Source organism: Sciurus vulgaris (genome assembly GCF_902686455.1).
Source record: "Sciurus vulgaris genome assembly, chromosome: 18".
Taxonomy (NCBI): Eukaryota; Metazoa; Chordata; class Mammalia; order Rodentia; family Sciuridae; genus Sciurus; species Sciurus vulgaris.
Genome location: NC_136479.1, coordinates 40,481,735 through 40,502,040, shown reverse-complemented (window position 1 = coordinate 40,502,040; position 20,306 = coordinate 40,481,735). Strand labels below are relative to the sequence as shown.

The 20,306-nt window shown below is 55.2% G+C and overlaps 2 protein-coding genes across 3 annotated transcripts in view; one reads left to right on the top strand and one right to left on the bottom strand.

Annotated features, from left to right (window-relative positions):
- VKORC1L1 (vitamin K epoxide reductase complex subunit 1 like 1) overlaps positions 1–6,232 on the top strand; it is a 110,018-nt gene extending 103,786 nt beyond the window's left edge. For both annotated transcript variants that reach the window (XM_079120241.1, XM_079120240.1), the window contains one exon: positions 2,458–6,232. In XM_079120241.1, the coding sequence (XP_078976367.1) occupies positions 2,458–2,707 (250 nt within the window). In that variant the 3' untranslated portion in view covers positions 2,708–6,232. The remainder of the gene's footprint in view (positions 1–2,457) is intronic.
- On the bottom strand, positions 2,750–19,156 carry GUSB (glucuronidase beta). The gene is made up of 12 exons (XM_079120205.1): positions 18,299–19,156; positions 17,410–17,595; positions 16,900–17,081; positions 16,598–16,740; positions 16,053–16,240; positions 15,403–15,555; positions 15,122–15,300; positions 14,317–14,463; positions 12,494–12,578; positions 11,223–11,399; positions 9,091–9,226; positions 2,750–8,006 (listed from the first exon to the last, which is right to left on the bottom strand). The coding sequence occupies exons 1-12, from the start codon at positions 19,139–19,141 to the stop codon at positions 7,837–7,839; spliced, it is 2,589 nt and encodes an 862-aa protein (XP_078976331.1). The 5' UTR covers positions 19,142–19,156; the 3' UTR covers positions 2,750–7,836.
- Positions 19,157–20,306: the final 1,150 nt, after the last annotated feature.

The window sequence follows — 20,306 nt, the reverse complement described above, 5'->3', positions numbered from 1 at the left end:
TCAGTGAAAAAAGCAAATTGTGGTTTAATAGATATAGGGTGAATATATGTTTATATATGTGCATGTAAAAGCATAGGAAAGGATGTGATGGAGGGGAGGGAGAAATTTCACTTTTTATTCCATATATTTATTTTGTTGAATTTCTTTTTTTTTTAAATATTTTTAGATGTAGATGGACACGATATCTTTATCTTATTTTTTATGTGGTGCTGAGAATTGAACCCAATGCCTCACACATGCTAGGCAAGTGCTCTACCACTGAGCCACAACCCCAGCCCATTTTGTTGAATTTCAAGCCCAAATGCAAGGAAATGGTTTATTTCCCCTTAATAGGAAAGAACCTAAGAAGTCTTTGACTATATCAATTTGTGGAGATAAAGGTGCAATAGTCAAACTTCTATTTGTAATATTAATTTGTTAGTTTCATTATATGCACAATTCAAGTCATCCTGTGCACTACTTCCATTTATGCTTTCTGAGGTCTTTTAGACTCTTCCATGTGTGTAATGTCAGTGTCTATCACTGGAGGCACATTTGAACTCCTCTGACTACTCCAGAGCACGCCATCTTCACCCCCCACGCGCGTAAGATGCAGCATTTATTCAATTTTCCCATGGATACACAGTCACATGCTTCAGACGTTCCACTTGGCCTGGTTTCCATTGCCCTTCATCCTGATGGCTCGCTGTTGTTCTAGAGTTTCTTTATGCATGCACAGGAAAATATAAATATGCAATCTTAATTTTCCCATTCTAAATAGAAAAGGCAGATGCTGTGCATACTGTTCTACAGCTTGCCCTTCTTTTCCCCCCTTCTTTTCCTTGACTGATCTATCTTGGTAATCTTTGTAAGAAATAACAGGACATTGTGTCTTTATTCTTTTTTTTACAGCTGGGAAATAGTCTCATTGCATGGCTGCACCATCATTTATTAGAGTTATAGCACATTTTAAATTCTATTGGGAATTTCCCCCCAAGCCACAAGTACCTAGTTACATTATAACAACAACATGTAGCTAATAGCAGCATTGACAGTGCATTCTCAGTGCTTTATTGCTGGTCATTTAATCAGCTTGATCCTATCTCCCTTAGTTCTCACAAGTCTTGGCAGTAGGCTTCAGGAAGGAGAGACATGGAGAAAGTAGGAATGTGTCCATGTTGTTTTAGTTATCTTTATCTGTTTTTCGTGGTGCTGGGTATCAAACCCAGGGCCTTGTGCATACAAGGCAAGCAGTTGACCACCACTGACACTCAGCCAAGCCTGCCCATACCATTTCATAACTGACTTCTGAGGTAAAATTAAGGAGATAAAATTGATTTTTTGTTTGTTTTGTTTCATTTTAAGTCTTAGAAGTTCAGCAGAGGTTAAATCATCAAACTCTTTCAGTAAGGAGCCAGTGTGGGCCTTCCTGGCCTCTGCAGCTACCCACCTCTGCCTTTCTAGTGTGAAAGCACCTATACTCATATAAATAAATGAGAACAGCTCGGTTCCATAGAGCTTTATTGACAAAAGCAGGTGTCTGGCCAGATTTGCCAGCTTCTGGCACAAGTAATTGAATAGCATCTTAGTCTTGAAGAGCTTCAGTAAAGCATCACCTTGACCAGGCCATGGGTGAGATGAGTTCCTATGGCAGTGCTGCAGCCCACAGGCGTCTTATCTTCACCTCTCTTGCTGCAGCAGCCACCAGGGTTTCAGCTTCTCACTGGCCTTCCAGTCTGCCATCACCTATTCTTTTCTCGATACTGTTTGTTATCCATTAGCCATCAGGTAAGAGGGTGGTTTAATACGCCCTGCCTTCTCTGCCCTTGAAAGTAAGTGCATCTATTTTTATGTTGTTGACTGTAGGAAATTACAAAATAACACGGGAAGCTGAGTCAAGAGCGCAGGCACATGTCTGTCTTGAGAGCCCTGGCTCAATCACACGCGCCTTTGACCCCACTTGGCCATCTGGCCAAGTGCGGCTTCCCTTATTCACCAGGTCAGCCCCTTCTGAAATGTTCATCAAGACTTTGCCCCTTTTTCAGCAGTGTGTTGGCACAGTCAGCTCCCATATGGATTTTTGACAAATTTTGATCTAAAGATGAAAAGCAAATTTTAATTTCACAGATGGGGAGCCTGCAGTGAAAGTGCTGCAGGGGTTGGGGTCACAAATGTGTACAGCTTGGAAAAAAAGGTTGCTGTCCTGTCCCTGTACGCACTAGGAGAGCCAGGGCTGTTGACTTTGCAGATGGGCTTCCTTGCTTCATATGAGGATGAGACTGCACATCTTCTCTGTTTGCGTGTCCTCAGCTAAGGCTAGCTTATGAAGCAAGCAGTGTTTCTTGTGAAATGCTGGTAAACCAAAACATTTCAGCTGTGAAACTGACACCCTGTCTGATCAGTATCCATGCCCTGCAGCAAACCACAAGGTGGCCTCTGGCTGGGTGGTGGGCCGACTGAGTCGTGTCTCTCTTACAGGCCTGACAGCGAGTGCAGTCGCAGCTCTGATCCTCATGACGTCCTCCATCGTGTCCGTGGTGGGGTCCGTGTACCTGGCCTACATCCTGTACTTTGTGCTCAAAGAGTTCTGCATCATCTGCGTCACCACGTACGTGCTGAACTTCATCCTTCTCATCGTCAACTACAAACGACTAGTTTACTTGAACGAGGCCTGGAAACGGCATCTGCAGCCCAAGCAGGACTGACCCCCTGGCCAGCTCTTAACTGACAGTCTGACGTCCCTTTTCCATTAAGTTTATTTTGCAGCAGGTTTTTGTTTTCATTTTTTGTTTTTGTTTTTTTTTTTTTTAATTCGTCACAACAGACACTTTCCCTAAGAATCTTAAACTGATTTTTTAAAATACTGTAAATTAGAAGGGGCCCTAGCTATTTTCTGTCAGTCTTCATTTTAAATATGGATACAAGAAAAGGACATGCCGAGCCAATCAAAGACAAGCTTTAACTTTACTTTGAAGATGTTTCTGAGATAATAAAACATAGCCCTAGCCCCCTTTCCTCAACTGTAAAGTGAGCAACCATTGCTAGTAATTCTTTAATGTGTATGAATTCAATTTCAGGTATAACAAATGTGATCATGACATGAAAATATTTTAGAATAGATACTGTATTAAATATTGCCATGTTTACAATATGTAATATGTTTTTAGCTGATGGATTTAAACATGTAGATTCAACTAGAATCCATTTATGTGATATTTGTAAATAAAGGTAGAAATATTGGATCCATCCCTGCAGAACTTACTGTAGAGTTTAGTTGAAGAGTAGCAACGAAGAGTTGTGAGCTCGATGTTGGCTGGTAGACAGTGGAGACAGTGAGCCACGCAGAGCACCTTGTGGAAGCACTGACAGCCCTGGGCGCAGCATTGGCCACAAAGGGATAGGTGGTTGGTCCCTTTCATCTCCCTGCTCTGGAAGGAAGAGACTGAACTGAACGTTCAAGTCACATTTGTGTCTAGTCGTAAAACTGGATCAGTTGTAACTTACAGAATGTGTCATGTGACCAAATCTTCACGTCAAAGCCTTCAGGACACTAATGGGAGAAAAACTGGAAATACCAATGTGGCATTTTAGGTAGAGCCTCTAAAGAGTTGGATTTTCAGTGCAGATGTTTCCCTTGATATTGGTGCCACTCAGCCAAGCAGTATTGTGACTTTGGAATACCAGTGTAAGCCCCGCTGCCCTGGCAGGATTGCCCCTGCAGCTGCATGTCCCGTTTCCTTCTGCACCGAGGACTGCTGGTCACTGTTGGAGGGTCAGAGCCCGGGTCCGCCAGTGATAAGGCTGACACTGGCCAGTTTGCTTACGTGGGAGAAGTACTTCAGGCAGGACTGTATGAAAGGGGAATGCAGGAATGTCATCGCTGCTCTTTCTCATAGCGACACAGTGCAGTAAGACTCTTTCAAGGTGATTTGAATAAGCCCAAATGAAATTGTGACAATATGCCTCCCTGGCTAACATCTTATATCAGAATGTTAAAAGTGCCTTCTGTCTTAAATCTCAAACCAAATACTTTGTGTGTTGAACTTGGGCAGAAGTGTCCTTCCTTCCTTACTGTGAAGTAGAAAACTCGCATTCTACAGAAAGGTTCCATATGGTCATCTTACTCCTTAGATTGAGAAGTAGCAGCGATGTTTTTGCTTGCGATTTGATTAATCATTGTGTTAAAAAGAGCCAGTCAGAAGAGTAACTGAGTGCTTTATTTGGCTTCTTTTTGAAGGAGGGGACAGGCTCTGCTCGGTAAACTAAAATATGTGGAGTCAGCAGTTGTGGATTAGCTTACAGCTAACTGCCATAACCGGCACAGCACGGGTCTCCTGGCCCCCTGCAGGAGTGAAGTCTGAACAGTAGTGAACTCTTAAAAGGTGTTCAGATTTCACGGAGGCTCATGTTTTCCCATGAATGTGAACATTGCAGCGCTGTCTTGTGTGTTTTGTAGTTGTGTTTGTAAGCAGTTGCAGAACTCGAGAAAGCAGAGTGAGTGTCCTGCACTTTCGAGAAGCGGGCTTCGTGTTTGAGAGCTGTAAGGTCACCACGTAGCGGTCGCACGCTGGCTCTCTTTCTAAGTTGGAGTGGGAATGGTTAGTGGCTAAGACTTGTGGCACCAGGTGGCTATGCCGACAGGTGCCTGGTTCCCCATTTTAAGCCGTCTTTGATCACATTCTGTGTCAGCAGAGTACAGTTAAAGCTTGTCTTGATGCTGCATCCTGGGAGAGGCCTGCAACCTTCATGAGAAAGCTGCAGAAGTGCAGCCAGATCCTTCACATTTCCCTTGCTTTCCTGCGCCTCGGGGAAAGCACTGTTTCAGCTGTATAAAAACTTTTGCCACATTCCTATGCCCCAGAATTAATGCCCTTTTTCTCACTGAGATGAAAAGGTGCTGCCTGAAATAACAGCATTTGCTGAAATGTCAGTGTCTCAGTAAGCAACAGAAAACCCTGTTGCGTGTTACTTCGCTTTTTTTGCTCTAGAAGAATTTAGGCTCCCTGCACACCTTCTACTCCACCCAGAAGAGAGGGACACTAGGTTATAAAATTTGAAGATTGTTATGATCTGCAGAGTTTAGATTGAATATTGAAACACTGCAGCATCTTAAGTCACCCATGTTGAAAGACAGACTGGGGGGGAAAATGGTTTTAGCAGTAATTCATGCTTTGTGTTTTTGAAGTGGTTCGTTAACAAACAAAGCCTTTTGTTTACTTAATAGTCATAAGTACTTGAGGAAATAAGTAAGGTTAGGTGATGAATTCTAGGGACTCAGTGGTCTGGAGGATTTCATTTGGGTTTTCACTGCAGCTGGTTGCTGTCAGTGAGGGTGAACTTCTGAAAAACTCAGATTTAACTAGCTGGGTGCCAGGAATTTTTCTTGATAAATATAGCCTCTCCTCCAGTTCATGACTTCAGAAGAATATTGAAAGCATTGACTATTTTCATACAAAGAAACAAAGATTCTTCATTCAGTACAAAGGATCTTTGGAACTCTTAGGTAAGATTTAGTACCAAGACTAAAGTAAAATTGAAAGTATTTGCTGGCTTTTGTTTGCTTGCTTTGTTTTCAAGAGACTGTTGTTTTGAATGTGCAAAGAAATCTTCAGCAATTACTTAACTTTGGCAGGCTCCACTGCTTGATGCCAGTGAGCACGACGGGCAGTCTCACCTTAGATCAGCATTAGGCAAGTGCCCACTGTCACTCCTGGAACCCACGTGGGGCCAGCGCCTGCCCGTAGCCCTGGGCCTCGTGTTCTGTCCAGCACCAGGCCTCCAGAAACACTTCCGTGAGACATTCTAGGCAGCACTTATGAATCCTGACTTGTGAGAACAACTCTTTAGTAAAATGGGGCGGGGGTGGGAGTCCCAGCTACTCAATTAGACATCTTTTTTCCTTTCTTTTTTTTTCTTTTTTTTTTTTTTTTTGACAAATTAGCCCAAAAAAAGGTGAAATGTTTTGTTATGAACCTGTATTAAGCATGGCCTAAGGATTAGGTGTCTGATCTGTATAGTATGTTCCATCAAAAATATTTATTACTAGTGCTTTATGCTCCTGAGTAAACATTCATTTTAAATGGAGTTCACTGGGCAGAATTTCCCCTTTAATATAGATAGAAACATTCTTTATCAGAGATTTAGGACACCATTTTGCTAACTGGTAAATAAAAACAAATGTAAATATGTAAGAATGTTTATTTGTTGCACATAACTTTTTGGTATAAAATAAATGTAGAAGTTACCTGTGGAAGTTGGCTGCCCTGGTTCTTGTGCTACAACATTAAATTTTTTAAAAGAAGCAGAATGAAGTCTTTCTAGACTCAGTAGGAACGTTTAAAGTGTGCTTGAAGTGATGCTGTGTGTGACCTCACCTCTGCAGGTACAGATCTGAGAATGGCTACCGTGGACTCTAGGTCTTGGGATTCCTGTGTGTTGTTGCTAGGGACCAAAGGTGTTAGCTGTTTCCAGTTCTACCTACATAGAATGCTGAGCAGACATGCATAGCTTTCCTGGAGCTCGCCTGGAGTGCCCCACTCCCACTGTCCTCCGAACACCTACAAAAGGACGAATCCATCTGAGGTAGAGCTTGGCCATGCTTCACCGACAGAACAGACCTGTTGTGTGCTAGACTTATAGGGCCCAAGAATTGGACCCTGTCCCTAATTTGTAAAACATTTATATGTGTCTGTTATGTTTAATTTTTGTTTAATGCTTGCCCACTAAAGGAACTTTATATATTCTTTGACATTAAACTGGAATATAAAACTTGATTACTTTGAAGATCTTAAGTTCAGTGGTGAATGAATTCCCAACTTATTATTTGAACTGACTTAAAAAGTGGTCTGAAAACACCTAATGCAATTAGGCTAAGTTCCGTTTACTCTTTCTTTCACGGAGCTTGGAGAGAAGGCTGAAAAGGAAAGTGTTGAGACAGGAATCAACTGCAAGAGAAGTGAATCACGTTCCGGATCCAGAACTGTTGGTTCACTGTCTTCCATTTGACTGGACACCAAAAGGAGTATTTTTCCAAAACATTTAGCTTTAAACCAGGATCGATAGAAACTCAAATCTTAGGCGTAATATATTTTACTTGCCTCATCAGGCCATTGGAAGAGGAGAAGGGAAAATTCCCTGAGGAGAAGGACCTGCTCTGGGAGAACACAGGAGGAAGAGTCAGCCGGGAGGCGTGAAGGCATGGAGGACCTCTCACTTCTGGCACTGCCTGCCAGAAATGTCATCGCAGACAGGGCACCAGCTGTGCGGGAGCCAGCGGGTTCCCACTCCTGTCCGTTCCGCAGGACCAGGCTGGCCGAGGCTGGCACAAGCACTGGCGACCTCTAGCTCCCGACTGGATGCTCATCCGCGCTTGAGCCTTTCTACGCTCGCTTGCCAGGAGACTGTGGAAGGTGGCAGGCCGACTTGTCAGCCCCGCAGCGTGCAGCACCTCTGTGCAGCCATCAGTGCCTGTGGGGCTCGGCTCATCTGGGGGCTCTACTCCCCTGGGTCAAGGCTGGCCTGGTTGGGTCCAAGAGCACAGGTGGCCCTAGTGACCACATCTGTGACGTGGTCCCGGCACAGCAAAGGCTACAGAAGGGTGACACACCAACGGGGTTCCACTTGCTCTTTAGCAGGACCACTCACTCAGTGTAAGGCAGCTGCTGATGCAGACCCTCTGTCCCATGCTAGAAAAGCTTTATTTTTGCTTCTGATACCATCCCCTTCTAGCGGATGACCACAGTCCAGACCAGAGGCTGGTGCCGTCAGCATGGCAAGAGGCACTGGTTCTGCAGGTGTGGAAGTCGCCCTTCCTCGCGCGGGGGCCGGCTGGGGGGTCCTGGAGAGGTAGCTCTGGCTTTAAAGAGTGAATGGGCTGTTTCCCAGACACTGTGACTTCACCACCGAACGGTGGTACCTGGTTTCGTTGGCCAGTTTCCAGTATCTGTCTCGCAAAAGGAAGGCTGCGCTCTTGGGCTGCCGCTGCCGAGTAAAGATCCCCTTTTTGTTCCCCAGTGCTCTCTGCGGTGCTGGAAAACAAGGCAAAGAGCACTTCAGGAGACTCGTGGTGGGGCAACCTAGCGCCAACTGCAGCCAAGCTGGCCACGGAGATGGGGCATCCTGAGCGGGCTGCCTGTTCTGAGGTGTATGGGCGACACCACTGCTCTCCTGTGCTTGGGTGTGCATTAAATGTGGGTGCCTGGCTGCCTGGGCAGGGTAGGGGCTCAGGCCTCTGCAGAGACAGCGCTCCCCGTGGGAGCTGCAGTGCGAGCACAGGACCTCCAGGTCAGCTACTCGGAGGCTGCGGCAAGGGTGGCCTGAGCCCAGCAGCCCATGACCAGGCCATCTCAAAAGAGACCATTTCTCCCTTGATAAGCAAACTCCTGGCACTGTTGGCCTGCCATCAGGTGGAATCCACAGGCGATGGGCACCATTCCACCCTGCAGGTGCGTGGAAAGGCCCAAGGTAACCACACCCCACCAGAGCAGGGCTGTCCCTAGCTCCAGGGCTGTGGATCGGCGGACACCTTGCTGCGTCCTGCACACTCGTTCATCCCCTCCATTCAATTTCCGGTCACACTGACCTCTCCACAGCCACCGTGCCCTCCCCCCACACAGCGGATGAAGGTGGTGAGTGAGGACAGGGGAAGCGCTGGTCGGGAGCGGCATAAGTCACTGGGCTGCTCCTGCAGCCACTAGGGAGGCAAGACGGCCCTTCAGGACTTGCACACCCACGTTTAGCATGCTGGGACTTACCTGCTTGGCCAGCCTCCTTTTTACAAGCTAATAACATAAGACAGACTGAATTGTTTCTTGCGCTTTGTGCCCATCTCTGGAATAATGGGTGTATCCAAAAGCAGATCCAGTCCCCTGGACCCGGGCAGGACAAGCTGGCCATTTTTGCCTCAAAATGGGAGACTCTCCCTTACGATGACTTGGGAGCAGGCGCTGATGACACTGCTGCTGCTGAGCACAGCCTGATGCAGCAAGTTCTCTGGGTGGCCCACAGTGCTAAGCCCACTCCCCGCTGTTGCTCAGCCGTCTTACAACCCAACACCAGAGCTGAAGAGCTGGCCTGAAGCAGTGAGAAGTGGTACGTCGCACGGCCACTTACACTGGTTAGTCATGAAATCGGCAAAGTTCCAGATGAGCTCTCCAACCACGTATTCTTTGCGTTTTTGGTCCAGAACCAAATGATACTGCTCTAGCAGACTTTTCTGGTACTCCTCACTGAACATAAGAGGCGGATCCTGGGATTCAAGGCAGAGAAGAGAGAACTGGCAGAACTGTAAATGTTAGATAAAAATAAAGATTCCCTTGATGATGACCAAGATAACTGTCCCTGCAGTGGGCTCTAGTGACTGCAGCACCCGCTGATGCCGGTGTGGACGCAGCCCAGGTGCCATGACCCAGCGTCAAGCCCTTATCAGTAACTGCTGCCTCTACAAGCGCGCCTTAAGCCTTGCCTTCCTTTCCGACTCTTGTCCAGTCTGAAAGCCAAATGACCCTGCGTTGAAAAGCAAGTCTCAGGCTTCAGGAGCCACCAGGCCAGTCTGAGAATTAGCCTGCCCCAGTTCCACATGCTCAGCGCCACCTGGAACTGGTCTGGGCAGCAGCTGCTGGAGCCCGTCGTCCACTGAACAGTCTGCCTGGCATCTGCCCGTGTGACGGGCCCTGGTGACAGTGATAAGCAGGAAAGGCGAGCGTGGCTGGAGGTGGCCAGCTCCAAGAGTGCAGGGGAGCTGGGCGGGTCCCCGGGTCTGGTGGGCGGGGCCAGGGGCCCCTTCCGGCTCTCCCGAGGGCTGGGGTGGGCGCTCTGTGTTAAGGTGCTGGGACCTGGCGAGGGGAAGACGTTTGCGGGGCAAGCGGTCTGAGTGCCCACCTGGGAGCCCTGAGGTGCGCTTGGAAGAGAAAGCCCTGGCTCTGCTCCAGCAAGGGCTAAGGCCCACCCGGGAGGCTGGGTGTGCCCCTGAGGCAAGCTGAGTCTTCTCGATTTCCCCACCAGCCTCAGCAACTCCGGGAGACCTGGTCTCAAAATGAAAGTGGACGCATGGCTGGGGAGGGGTTCCACCCCTGCACCGAGGCTGCTGCAGGGCGGGCGGGAACAGCAGCACCGCCACACAACTGCCGGGCCTAAGTGAAGGCAGCCTAGAAGCCGCCCCTGGGGTGGCACAGACAAGACCTGTCACACCAGCCGAGACGCCACCGCTTTCACAGAGGAGTGCAAACTGCACATCTAGAGCGCTGTCCCTGCTCTGCTGGTCGGTGGAAGAGGCGTCCTCTGTGAGCAGAGCGCACTGTGCGGTCAGGAAGCTCAGCAGGGACAGCAGAGGAGGACAGCTGGGCGGGCTTAGGGGTGGCTGGGGCTACGGGTCAGAGGCAGAGCACTTGTCTAGGATGTGTGAGGCACTGGGTTTGAATCTCAGCACCACATATAAACAAAGGCTCACCAACAACTGATAAAAATATTTTTTTAAAAAATGTCTGCTCAGGGCCAGGTGGGTGCCCATGCCTGTAACCCCAGCTACTGTCCCAAGTTCCAGGCCAGCCTGGGCAGATTAGCAAGGCCCTAAACAACTCAGTGAGACCCTATGTCAAAAAAATAAATGAATAAAAGGACTCAGATGTGGCCTTGTGGTAAAAGTGCCCCGGGTCCAATCAGGACTGGTAAAGAAAGATATTTTAAGAAGAATCACATAAGGAAATCCCCACAAGACAGCGACTGATTTTTGAGGAAGTTGACAGAAGACTGACAACAGTGAGCGAGTCTTCTCCAAGACCCCGCCCGCTCCTCTGGCACCCAGAGCCACAGCCTGGCAGAGAAGATGGCCAGGGCAGTGACCACAGAAAGTCAGGGACCAGCGGCTACAGGGCAGGGTGCAGGGAACGGCTTCCCCTGCCTGGGTGGGCAGGGTGGACCTCCCCAAAGGGGCCAGCCAAGCTGACCGTGAACTCAGGCGACTGTGGCCCTGAGGTGGGCACCCAGGCAGGAACAGAGCCTGTGGGACAGCAAAGGGCAGTCGGTGCTCTGTCCTTCAGACCAGCAAGAGCCAGCAACAGAATGCTCAAGGATGTACTGGCCAGCAAGATGGCTCAAGCACTTGGTGGGCAGCTGCCCCAGAAACAAGGCCAGAAAGGAGGCTGCCTCTCAGGATGGAGGCAGGCAGAGGCCTGGCCCTGGCAGCAGTGTGGGGGTTGGGGTAGGGGACCCCCAGTCCAAAGGAAGGGCTGAACGGGCTCGCTCACCTCGTGAAACCCTGCGATGGTCTCGGCCCCGTACTCGCTCTGGATGATTGGCTTCTGGTAGGTCCTATACCAGCTCTCAAACTGGGTGCGCAGCTGCAGCTGGACCACCTCCAGGTGCCCGTAGTCGTGATACCAAGAGTAGTAGCTGTTCACACAGATCACATCCACGTAGGGAGCCTGGGACAGAGCGGCAAAGCCTGTTTAGGAGCCAGGCTGTCAGAGGAGGTGCCCCACGTAGGAAAGGCAGCCCCCGAGCGACCAGGTGGGGCCAGCAGCATGCTGGGCAGGTACCCCACCCCAGCTGGACTCTGCTCCTCTGAGGTGGTGCTCCCTCATCTTGCCCTGGAGGCTGGCAGATGTGGCTCTCCTCGGAGAACCTGGGGGCTGTGCCCATGCTGAGCGCACAGTGCCGAGCCCCCTCCTGGTCCACCATGGTGTCCTGAGGTGGCTCTTGGGCGCCCGCACCCAGCTGCTCCTCTGCCGGCCCAGGGCACGCCTGTCTAGGGAAGAGGCGGCCCTTCCTGGGGCCACAGCCCCTTCCTTCCTGCACAGAGGCAGGACGGAGCAGGGGAGGCTGGTGCAGGCGCCGCCTTCTGGTGTCCCAGACTCCACCAGCAGAGTCTGGTGCCCCCCGAGGAGGCCAGCACAGAGCACCTGGCAAAGCCTTCCCTGCCACGTGGAAGGTAGATGGGAGTGCTGCCACCCAGGCCCACAGGTCGGCCTGGTCCACGCAGTCTTTGCTACTGCAGGGTGGTGCTGGCGAGGTGGCCAGGGACTGGGGGGCTGGGCGCTGTCCATCCTCCCCACTGCTTCCTCAGGGTCTAAGGACACTGTCTTCCTGACGCACCTTCCCATGTGCTGCTCCCTTGGTTCCCGGTGAAGAACCTGCCCTTGCGCCATGTCTACAGCTCCGCCTGAGGGAGCCACTTGGTCACTGCAGACTCTGAGCAGCTTCTTAGGAACTCAGGTCCCCCCAGGGGGCAATCTCAGAATCCACATCTGGACTTCCAAAAAGCTCCCCGCATGATTCTGGTGCTCAGCCAGAGCTTCCTGGGCCTCTGACGTGACTCGGAGAGCTTGCTGAACTGGGTGCTACACAGCACACCGCCCTGTCCCAGCCTCCTTGGATGTCGAAGCCACGCTGCCTGGCCAGGAAGGGACCCTGACCTACAAGGCCATCTGCGGAAATGGCAGGGCCGCTCACGATGCCTTCCCGCAGCAGGGCTGGCCAGCACTCAGACAAGACAGACAGCACGGAAAGTACACCTCACCCCCAGGTCTGCTGCGTAGTTGGAGTTGGTCACGTAGGTCACAGGCCGGGTGGGGTCCAAGGCTTTGGTGTGGGCGATCACTGTCCTGAGCAGGAAGGACAGAGGACAGGCCTGGGAAGGGCCCTCTCCCTCTCCGCTTCACAGCAAAAAGCCAACAGGTACCACTGTTTCCGCTCTGCCTGCGGACGCCCGACTCCCACCCGCAGCGTGACAGGCATTGGCGGGCCCAGTGCTGTCTGGGCTGGCACTGCCAAACCCCAGGTTCCGAACCTGCAGCTCGAGGCTGCAGGAAGGGCGGAGGTGCCAGGGTGGATGTGTGTCCAGGAAGAGCTCTGCCAGGAGGTGGCAGGTGGACGCAGTTGTGTCCCTGCACTCAGCAGGTTCACAGGCCGAGTGCAGAGGGCCAGAGGCTGGGAGCAGAGCTGGGCACAGGTAAAGGGACACGCTCAAAGGGCAGGAGGCAGCAGGCGTCACGAAGGGACGGCACACGGCCTTATGTGACAACGGGGGCCTCATCTGGCCTGGAGGACCAAGGACAGGCTCCCTGAAGAAGTGGGGCCTCAGGCTGCCCCGGAAGGATGGAGAGGGACCCAAGCTGGCCACCCTGTCACTGGCCACGCCTGCTCTCCTCCCTCCCCGCTGCTCCTCCCATCTGAAAGCTGTGGTTTCCACAAAGCCACCTCAGACCCACACTCTGGAAGCGCCTGTGACCCAGCAGAGCCTCTTGTCCCTAAGGCCTGGAGAGCCAGCCTCTCCCTCCCCACAGGAGCCAGCACACCAGGCCCTGCGTGTCCAGCACTGGGGCACAGCGTTGGAGTTTCTGTGGCCTGGCTACCTCCAGAGCAAGGGAATCAGCGCGGGAGATCCTTCGCCTGCCACAAATAAAAACCTGGTGACTGAGAGGAGGAACGACCCCAGGCAGCCAGCCTCCTCTGTTACAGCAAGTCCTCTGTGTCAGGGAAACTGCCCCTCAGTTGTTAGCCCTCTGCAGTGACTTGGGAGAGGAGGGCACTACTGGCATTTGGAAAAAGGGACCATGAATTTAGACAGCCTGGACCTGTAACTAGCTTGTTAAATGTGCACACCATTGAAAACCTGATCATTGTGTCTAGAGTGGGCACGGTGGTGCACGCTGTGATCCCAGCTACTCAGGAGGCCACGCAGGAGGATCGCAAGGCCAAAGCCAGCCTCAGCAGCTTAGTGAGACCCTGTCTCAAAATAAAACATAAAAACCGACTCGGGGTGTGGCTCAGTGGTTGGGCACGCAGGGGTTCAATCCCCAGTACCAAAAAAAGAACAAACCATTGTGTGTCTAGATAAATTGGCTCTATAAAAATCCAACTCCACTTTACAAATGGACCCAGAGCAGCAAAGAGTGTTCTAATGCCAGGGGTTTGGGGATTTTTTGTGGGTTTTATTTTGTTTTGCTCTGTTTTTGGTGTTGGGGATTGAACCCAGGGATGCCCTACCACTGGGCTACACCCCAGCCGCCCCCCCTTTTTTTTCTAATTTTTTAAATTTTGAAGCAGGGCCTCCCTAAGTAGCTGAAACTGGCCTCTAATTCTTCATCCTCCTCAGTCTCCCAAGTCACTGGGATAGCAGGCGAGCCACACCCAGCTTTCAAGTATTGTTTTATAGGTGACTCATTCGTCACCGACCACGTTACCAGTCTTTTAATTTGGAGTTACGCGTATCAACACGTGAACTCTGGACTGCGGCCACGAAAGGGAGAACCGGGTCTCACCAGGTTGGCCGGTGCGTGGGCACCTGGCCCCCAGAGCACCGCCCCAGCAAGGCTGCCCCGAGGCCGGAGCGGCACTCACTTGAGGTAGTAGCCCGCGGGCTTCAGGAAGGAGCTGGGCTCGTTGGCCACGGACCACATCACGACGGCCGGGTGGTTCTTGTCCCTGCGCACCAGCTCCTCCATCACGCGCAGGTGGTGCTGCAGGGACGCGTTGCCGAAGCTCTGGCTGCGGTCGGGGGACGGGTGGGCGGGAGTCAGCGGGGCGGGGCAGGGGGCGGCCCGGGGCGGGGGCGGGGGACGGCCCGGGGCGGGGCAGGGCAGGGGGTGGCCCGGGGCGGGGCGGGGGTGTGGCCCAGAAAGGGGCGGGGCGGGGCAGGGGGTGGCCCGGGGCGGGGCGGGGGTCGGCCTGGGGCGGGGCGGGGGTGTGGCCCAGAAAGGGGCGGGGCGGGGCAGGGGGGTGGCCCGGGGCGGGGGTCGGCCTGGGGCGGGGCGGGGGTGTGGCCCAGAAAGGGGCGGGGCAGGGGGTGGCCCGGGGCGGGGGTCGGCCTGGGGCGGGGCGGGGGTGTGGCCCAGAAAGGGGCGGGGCGGGGCAGGGGGTGGCCCGGGGCGGGGGTCGGCCTGGGGCGGGGCGGGGCAGGGGGTGGCCCGGGGCGGGGGTCGGCCTGGGGCGGGGCGGGGGTGTGGCCCAGAAAGGGGCGGGGCGGGGCAGGGGGTGGCCCGGGGCGGGGCGGGGGTCGGCCTGGGGCGGGGCGGGGGTGTGGCCCATAAAGGGGCGGGGCGGGGCAGGGGGTGGCCCGGGGCGGGGGTGTGGCCCAGAAAGGGGCGGGGCCCGGGGCGGGGCGGGACGGGGCAGGGGGCGGCCCGGGGAGGGACAGGGCGCTCACGGCAGCACGATGCCCACGCCCGGACACTCGTCGATGACCACGATGCCCTGGCGGTCGCAGAGCTGCATCACCTCCTCGGCGTAGGGGTAGTGGCTGGTGCGGAAGGCGTTGGCACCCAGCCAGCGCAGCAGGTTGAAGTCCTTCACCAGCAGCGGCCAGTCGAAGCCCTTGCCGCGGACCTACGCCGCAAGCAGAGTGACCCTCCAGACAGCCGGCCTCCACAGCGGGACCAGAGCCGGGCGGGGGTCCGGGGGAGGAGGGGGCGCAGGGCCAGCACTCACATCTGCGTCCTCGTGTTTGTTGACCCCGTGGAAATAAAAAGGTTTTCCATTAATGAGGAACTGGCTCTCGGTGACGGCCACGGTGCGAATCCCGACCGGGAGGGCGTAGAAGTCGGACACCGGCCCTGCGTCCGTCTGCGCGGTCATGCTCACCTGCAGGGCCAAGCGGCCAGAGTGCCGGGCTGGGCGCGGGTCCAGGCCCCGGAGCCTCCCAAAAGCAAGGGCCCCTCCCGGGTGGTGCTGGGGGCGGAGACCGGGCACCCTACCACTGAGCTACTCTCCTTCCTTTTTACTTTCTCTTTTGAGACAGGATCTCCCCATATTGCTGAAGCTGGCCTCGCACTCCTGCCTCAGCCTCCTCAGCAGCTGGGACTATAGGCCTGAGCCACCGTGCCAGCTGGGGAGGTCCCTGGTACACAGGTCCCACCTTTGGGCCTGCAAGCAGAGACTTCTAAAGGTGAGAGGAAGAACCTGCCCCAGCCCTGCCCCTGGGGCCTGCTCTCCAAAGGTGGGCCTCCCCACCAAGGGTTGAAAAAGAAAGCCCAAGGGACCATGCAGGCCTGCCCACCTGTCCTAGGCCCTTGCTGAAGTCAGGGACTCCAGATGGGGGCAAAAGGCCTCCTTCAGCGCCAGTCCTAAACCGTCGTTACCTCCAGTGAGTACAGGTAGGCAGGGTGCTCATGCATCAGGTATGGCCACCAGAGGTGGGCCGCAGGCACCTGCAGCTGTCCCTGGCCCCCTGTGCCGCGGGCCACCTCTCTGCCCTCCGCATCCAGAAGACGCACTTCCAGCCGCACGTGTTCACTGCCCTGGGTGAGAATCTGGTAATTCACCAGCCCTGCAGGAAACGAGATCAGGCCCAGGAGGGCAGCCAGGTCACACAGATAGGAGCACCCAGCAGCCACCACGGGGAGGTGGAGGAGTCCCCTGAGGCCTCAGCTCAGTGTGCAATGGGAGGAGACTGGGGGCAGGGCAGAGGGCTGCACAGGACCTCACCCTGAGCTATGCCATTCCAGGCAGGATCCCACTTCTCCCTGCGCCTCCTTTCCTCAAAGTGAGACAGACCAGAGGGTGATTCCCGAAGGACCCAACAGCCCTACTGTAGCTTCTGAGTAGATGGGAGCCTGAGGGTAAGAGAGCCTTTTCTCTGGGATCTCTGGGCCCCGCCAAGGGCAGATGCTGCCAGGGCCCTCACCAGTGTCTTGGTCCACGCCAGTGGTGACTGTGATGTCATCGATGTAGGTGGTGGGCGTCGTGTAGAGAATCACAGACCGATGCAGTCCCGCATAGTTGAAGAAGTCGAAGTTTATGTCCTGGACAAAGTAGCCCTTGGGATACCTAGGTGGGGGACAGCGATCACACATCCTTGCCCTGGATCCTCCTGCCTCACATTGCATTTCCCTGGCCTCCCCAGATCCAGGGCCTCAACTCTGCAAAGGCCTCCCTATCCCCAGCAGGAAGACCTCTGGGCAGGGTGGGGACAAGGATGCTGCTCACTTGGATGTATCGGTCTTGTAGAGGATGGTCCCTGGCGGCAGGGTGTGGGGGGTGAGGGTGTTGTTGATGGCGACCGTAATGCGGCAAGAAGACAGGGGCCCACTCTGCACCAGCTTGCTGATGTCAGCCTCAAAGGGGAGGTGGCCCCCCTCATGCTCTGCCACGTGGACCCCGTTCACCCACTGCAGACACAGGAGGGCCACCAGGCCGGGCATGAAGAGGGGGCCTGCTGTCTCAGGCTCTCCTCACGTAAGGCCCCACATGTGGGGGCCCCGGGGCCGCCAGCCTCCCCCGCCACACCGCCTGGCAGGAGGAAGGGAGTGCCAAAGGAGACTAGGCAGTGCTTGCCCACCCAGGGCTCAGACCGCGGGCTGGGGTGTGCATGTCTCCCCCACTGCTCCCCAAGGAGGTATGCTATCAGGTGAGGCTGGGAGCCAGGCAACCCCAGGGGCCCCTGCATGCTCAGCAGCATAGCTGCCCTCTCCCCCTGCTGCTGCTCCCTGCACTGACCACAATGGCATAGTAGTGGGCACTGCCAATCCTCAGCACCACTCTTGTGCCCAGATCTTGGGTCCATCGCTGAGGCAGGACTGCCTCCCGTTCATACCACACCCAGCCAACAAAGTTCCTCAGCTGTGCATCTTGACCCACGTCATTGAAGCTGGAGGGGACTGGCATGTCCAGGGTGGGCCCTGACTGGGAGAGAAGAACCAGGGTCAGGTCCAGCCCCCTGGCACCCTAGGCCCACTGTCCTTCACAACAATGCCCCCAGCACAGCTCTGACACAGAAGGGACTCTGATTAGGTGGACAACCTGCTGGTGACAGGTCAATGCCAATATGGTGGCCAGAAGGGCTTCCTCAGGGTAGATGGCATCAGGGCCAAGATCTCCATGGAGCAGGGTGAGCCAGGGGTCAGCTCAGCCTGGGCAGGAAGGGCCGGACCCTGACTCAGAGGCAGTCGGCTGGTGGCACTGGAGGAAGGCTGGCAGGGGCCAGGTCCCTCTGCCTCCGCACATGCCGGCACCGTCGCTCCTCACTTCCTCCCTCGCTGAACGCCCGCCAGCAAAGTGGGAAAAGGAGGCTCGAGGAGATGCGCGCGCGCACCCAGACCCGCCCGTCCCCGCGTCTGTGCCAACTGGACAGGGGTCCTGGGCAGGCTGGGGCCATGTCCCGTACGCCCACTGGGCCCTGGAAACCAGCGTCCCTCTCGCCCGGGTCAGGCGGCCTCCGAAGCCCAGGCCGTCCCCTCCTGCGGCCCGCACCGCGCTGTGCTGCGGGCGCCTGCGGACCGCGCTCTGCGATGGACGCCGCCGGGCGGCTCGCGCGGGAACCTGCCCGCGCCGCGGCGGGACCCCGCCCGGACCCCGCGCCCGCCGCGACCCCGCGGGCGGCACGCACCTCGCGCAGCGGCCGCCGGTACCACTGCTGCTCAAAGCCCAGGCGCCGGCTGTCCGAGAGGTCGGCGCGGAAGCTCCAGAGTCCGTCCAGGTCTTTGCGCTCGCGCGACGGGCCCTCGCGCGGGTACAGCATCCCGCCCCGCAGCGCCAGCGCGCAGCCCCAGAGCAGCGGCCCCAGCGCCGTCCAGGCGCCCGCCCGCCTCGCGCCCATGGCTCCGCGGGGTCCGCCGGTGGCTGGCGAGAGCGTCACGTGGCCGGGCGAGGCGCGCGCCCCGGGGAGGAGGCAGCTCGCCGGCGCCCCCCGCGGAGGGCCCGGTGCCTGCAAGGCCGCCACCAGACCCGGGTCGCGGACCCAAGACCACTGCCCAATCCCGGGCCTGGCGCCTGCAAGGTCGCCGCCCTCCGCCGGGCCCGGTGCCTGCAAGGACGCCACCCGACCCAGGCCTGGTGTCTGCAAAGTCGCTGCCCAATCCCGAGCCTGGTGTCTGCAAGGTCGCCGCCCTCCCAGGGGCCTGGTGCCTGCAAGGTCGCCGCCCTCCGCCGGGCCTGGTGCCTGCAAGGTCGCCACCCGACCTGGGGCCTGGACCCCACGTAAGTCCCCGTCCCGGACCTGGTGTCTCCTAGGTCGTCGCCCTCCCCAGGACCCCAGCCCAGCCTGCAGATCACTGTCCTCCTTGGGCCCCAGACCCAGCCGGTCCAATGGCACAAGGTTTCGTGTGTTTGTTCTGATTTCACTTTCACGCAGCTGCCTTCTGATACTGGACTTTGTGCTGGAAATACAGTTCCCAGAAAAGTGAAAGTGCAGAAACTGACAGGGTGCACGTCTGGAAATAAGATACAGCATGTTGGGGATAAACCCAGGGCTCTGGCTGCCAAGCAAGCCTCCACCACTAGCTGAGATAGGGTGGAAGTGAGGACAGAAAGAACAGAAGGGAAGGAGAGGGGACTGTAGCTCTGAATCTGACCCCTGCCCGCCTCCCTCACCCTCACCTGCAGGCTGTCAGTCCATTTGGTTGGTACTCACTCACTAAATTAGTTTTCAGAATGATCTTTACTGCTGTTCCTATTACTATTGGTACTGGGGGTGGAACCCAGAGGTGCTCTACCACTGAGATCCACCCAGCCCTTTTCACTTTTCACTTTGAGAAGGTGTTAGGTAGGAGTCAGGGGTTCGGGGACTCCAAGGGGCAGAGGCAGGGCGTAAGACAAGGGCTGCTGGAGGACAAGCTGGAGAGGAGTGAGTCCCTGTCCCCAAGTCCCGCTGCCATGACACCTCCTGCTTTTGCCAGCATCTTACTGTAACTCGCTTTGTCATGCTGCACGCAGGCCTATCCTGTCCTAACCTGCTCCTCCTGGAGCTGGACCCAAGGCACACTCACCCCCACAGTCTAGTCCAGAGCTTGGTCGGGGTCCTGCTCGGCCGTGGCCAGGGTCCAGGGAGCCAGCGTCAGGCCTTCTCTCTGGTGCCGTCCAGTTGTGCTCCGTTTTGCTCCCCCAAAGGCTTTGGGGTTCAGGGAAGTTTACAAGTTCTGGTTGTGGGTGTCCACCCAGTGGTCACAGCTGTCTGGGGTGTCAGATGAGCCGGGCCTAGTCCCGCTTGCCCTTTCAACCACACCCACGGCGTCCGTGGTGTCCAGCACAGGAGCAGAGATACCCGTGCTCTGGTCCAGCACCAGACGGCCTGACACTTACTATTTCTAACGTGCTCGCTACAGGTCCACTTGATGCTCTGACAATATCCCTTGTTGCTTTGAAACTAACATGGTTTTTTTCTTTTTCCCAGCCCGTTCCCTGATCTTTTTTCCCCTGGTCTTCTTTTCCCTGACCTTCCCCTCCCTGACCTTCTCCTTCCTGATCTCCTCCCTAATATCATTTTCTCTGAGCCACCTCTTTAAAAAGCCCTCTGTTCCTGTTGAGGGGAGAATCACAGCCTCTGGGACAGGAGTTCCCTGTGCTTCTCCTTTGCTAGCAAAGCAATATGCCTTCTTTTTCCTTTTCCTCAAAACCAT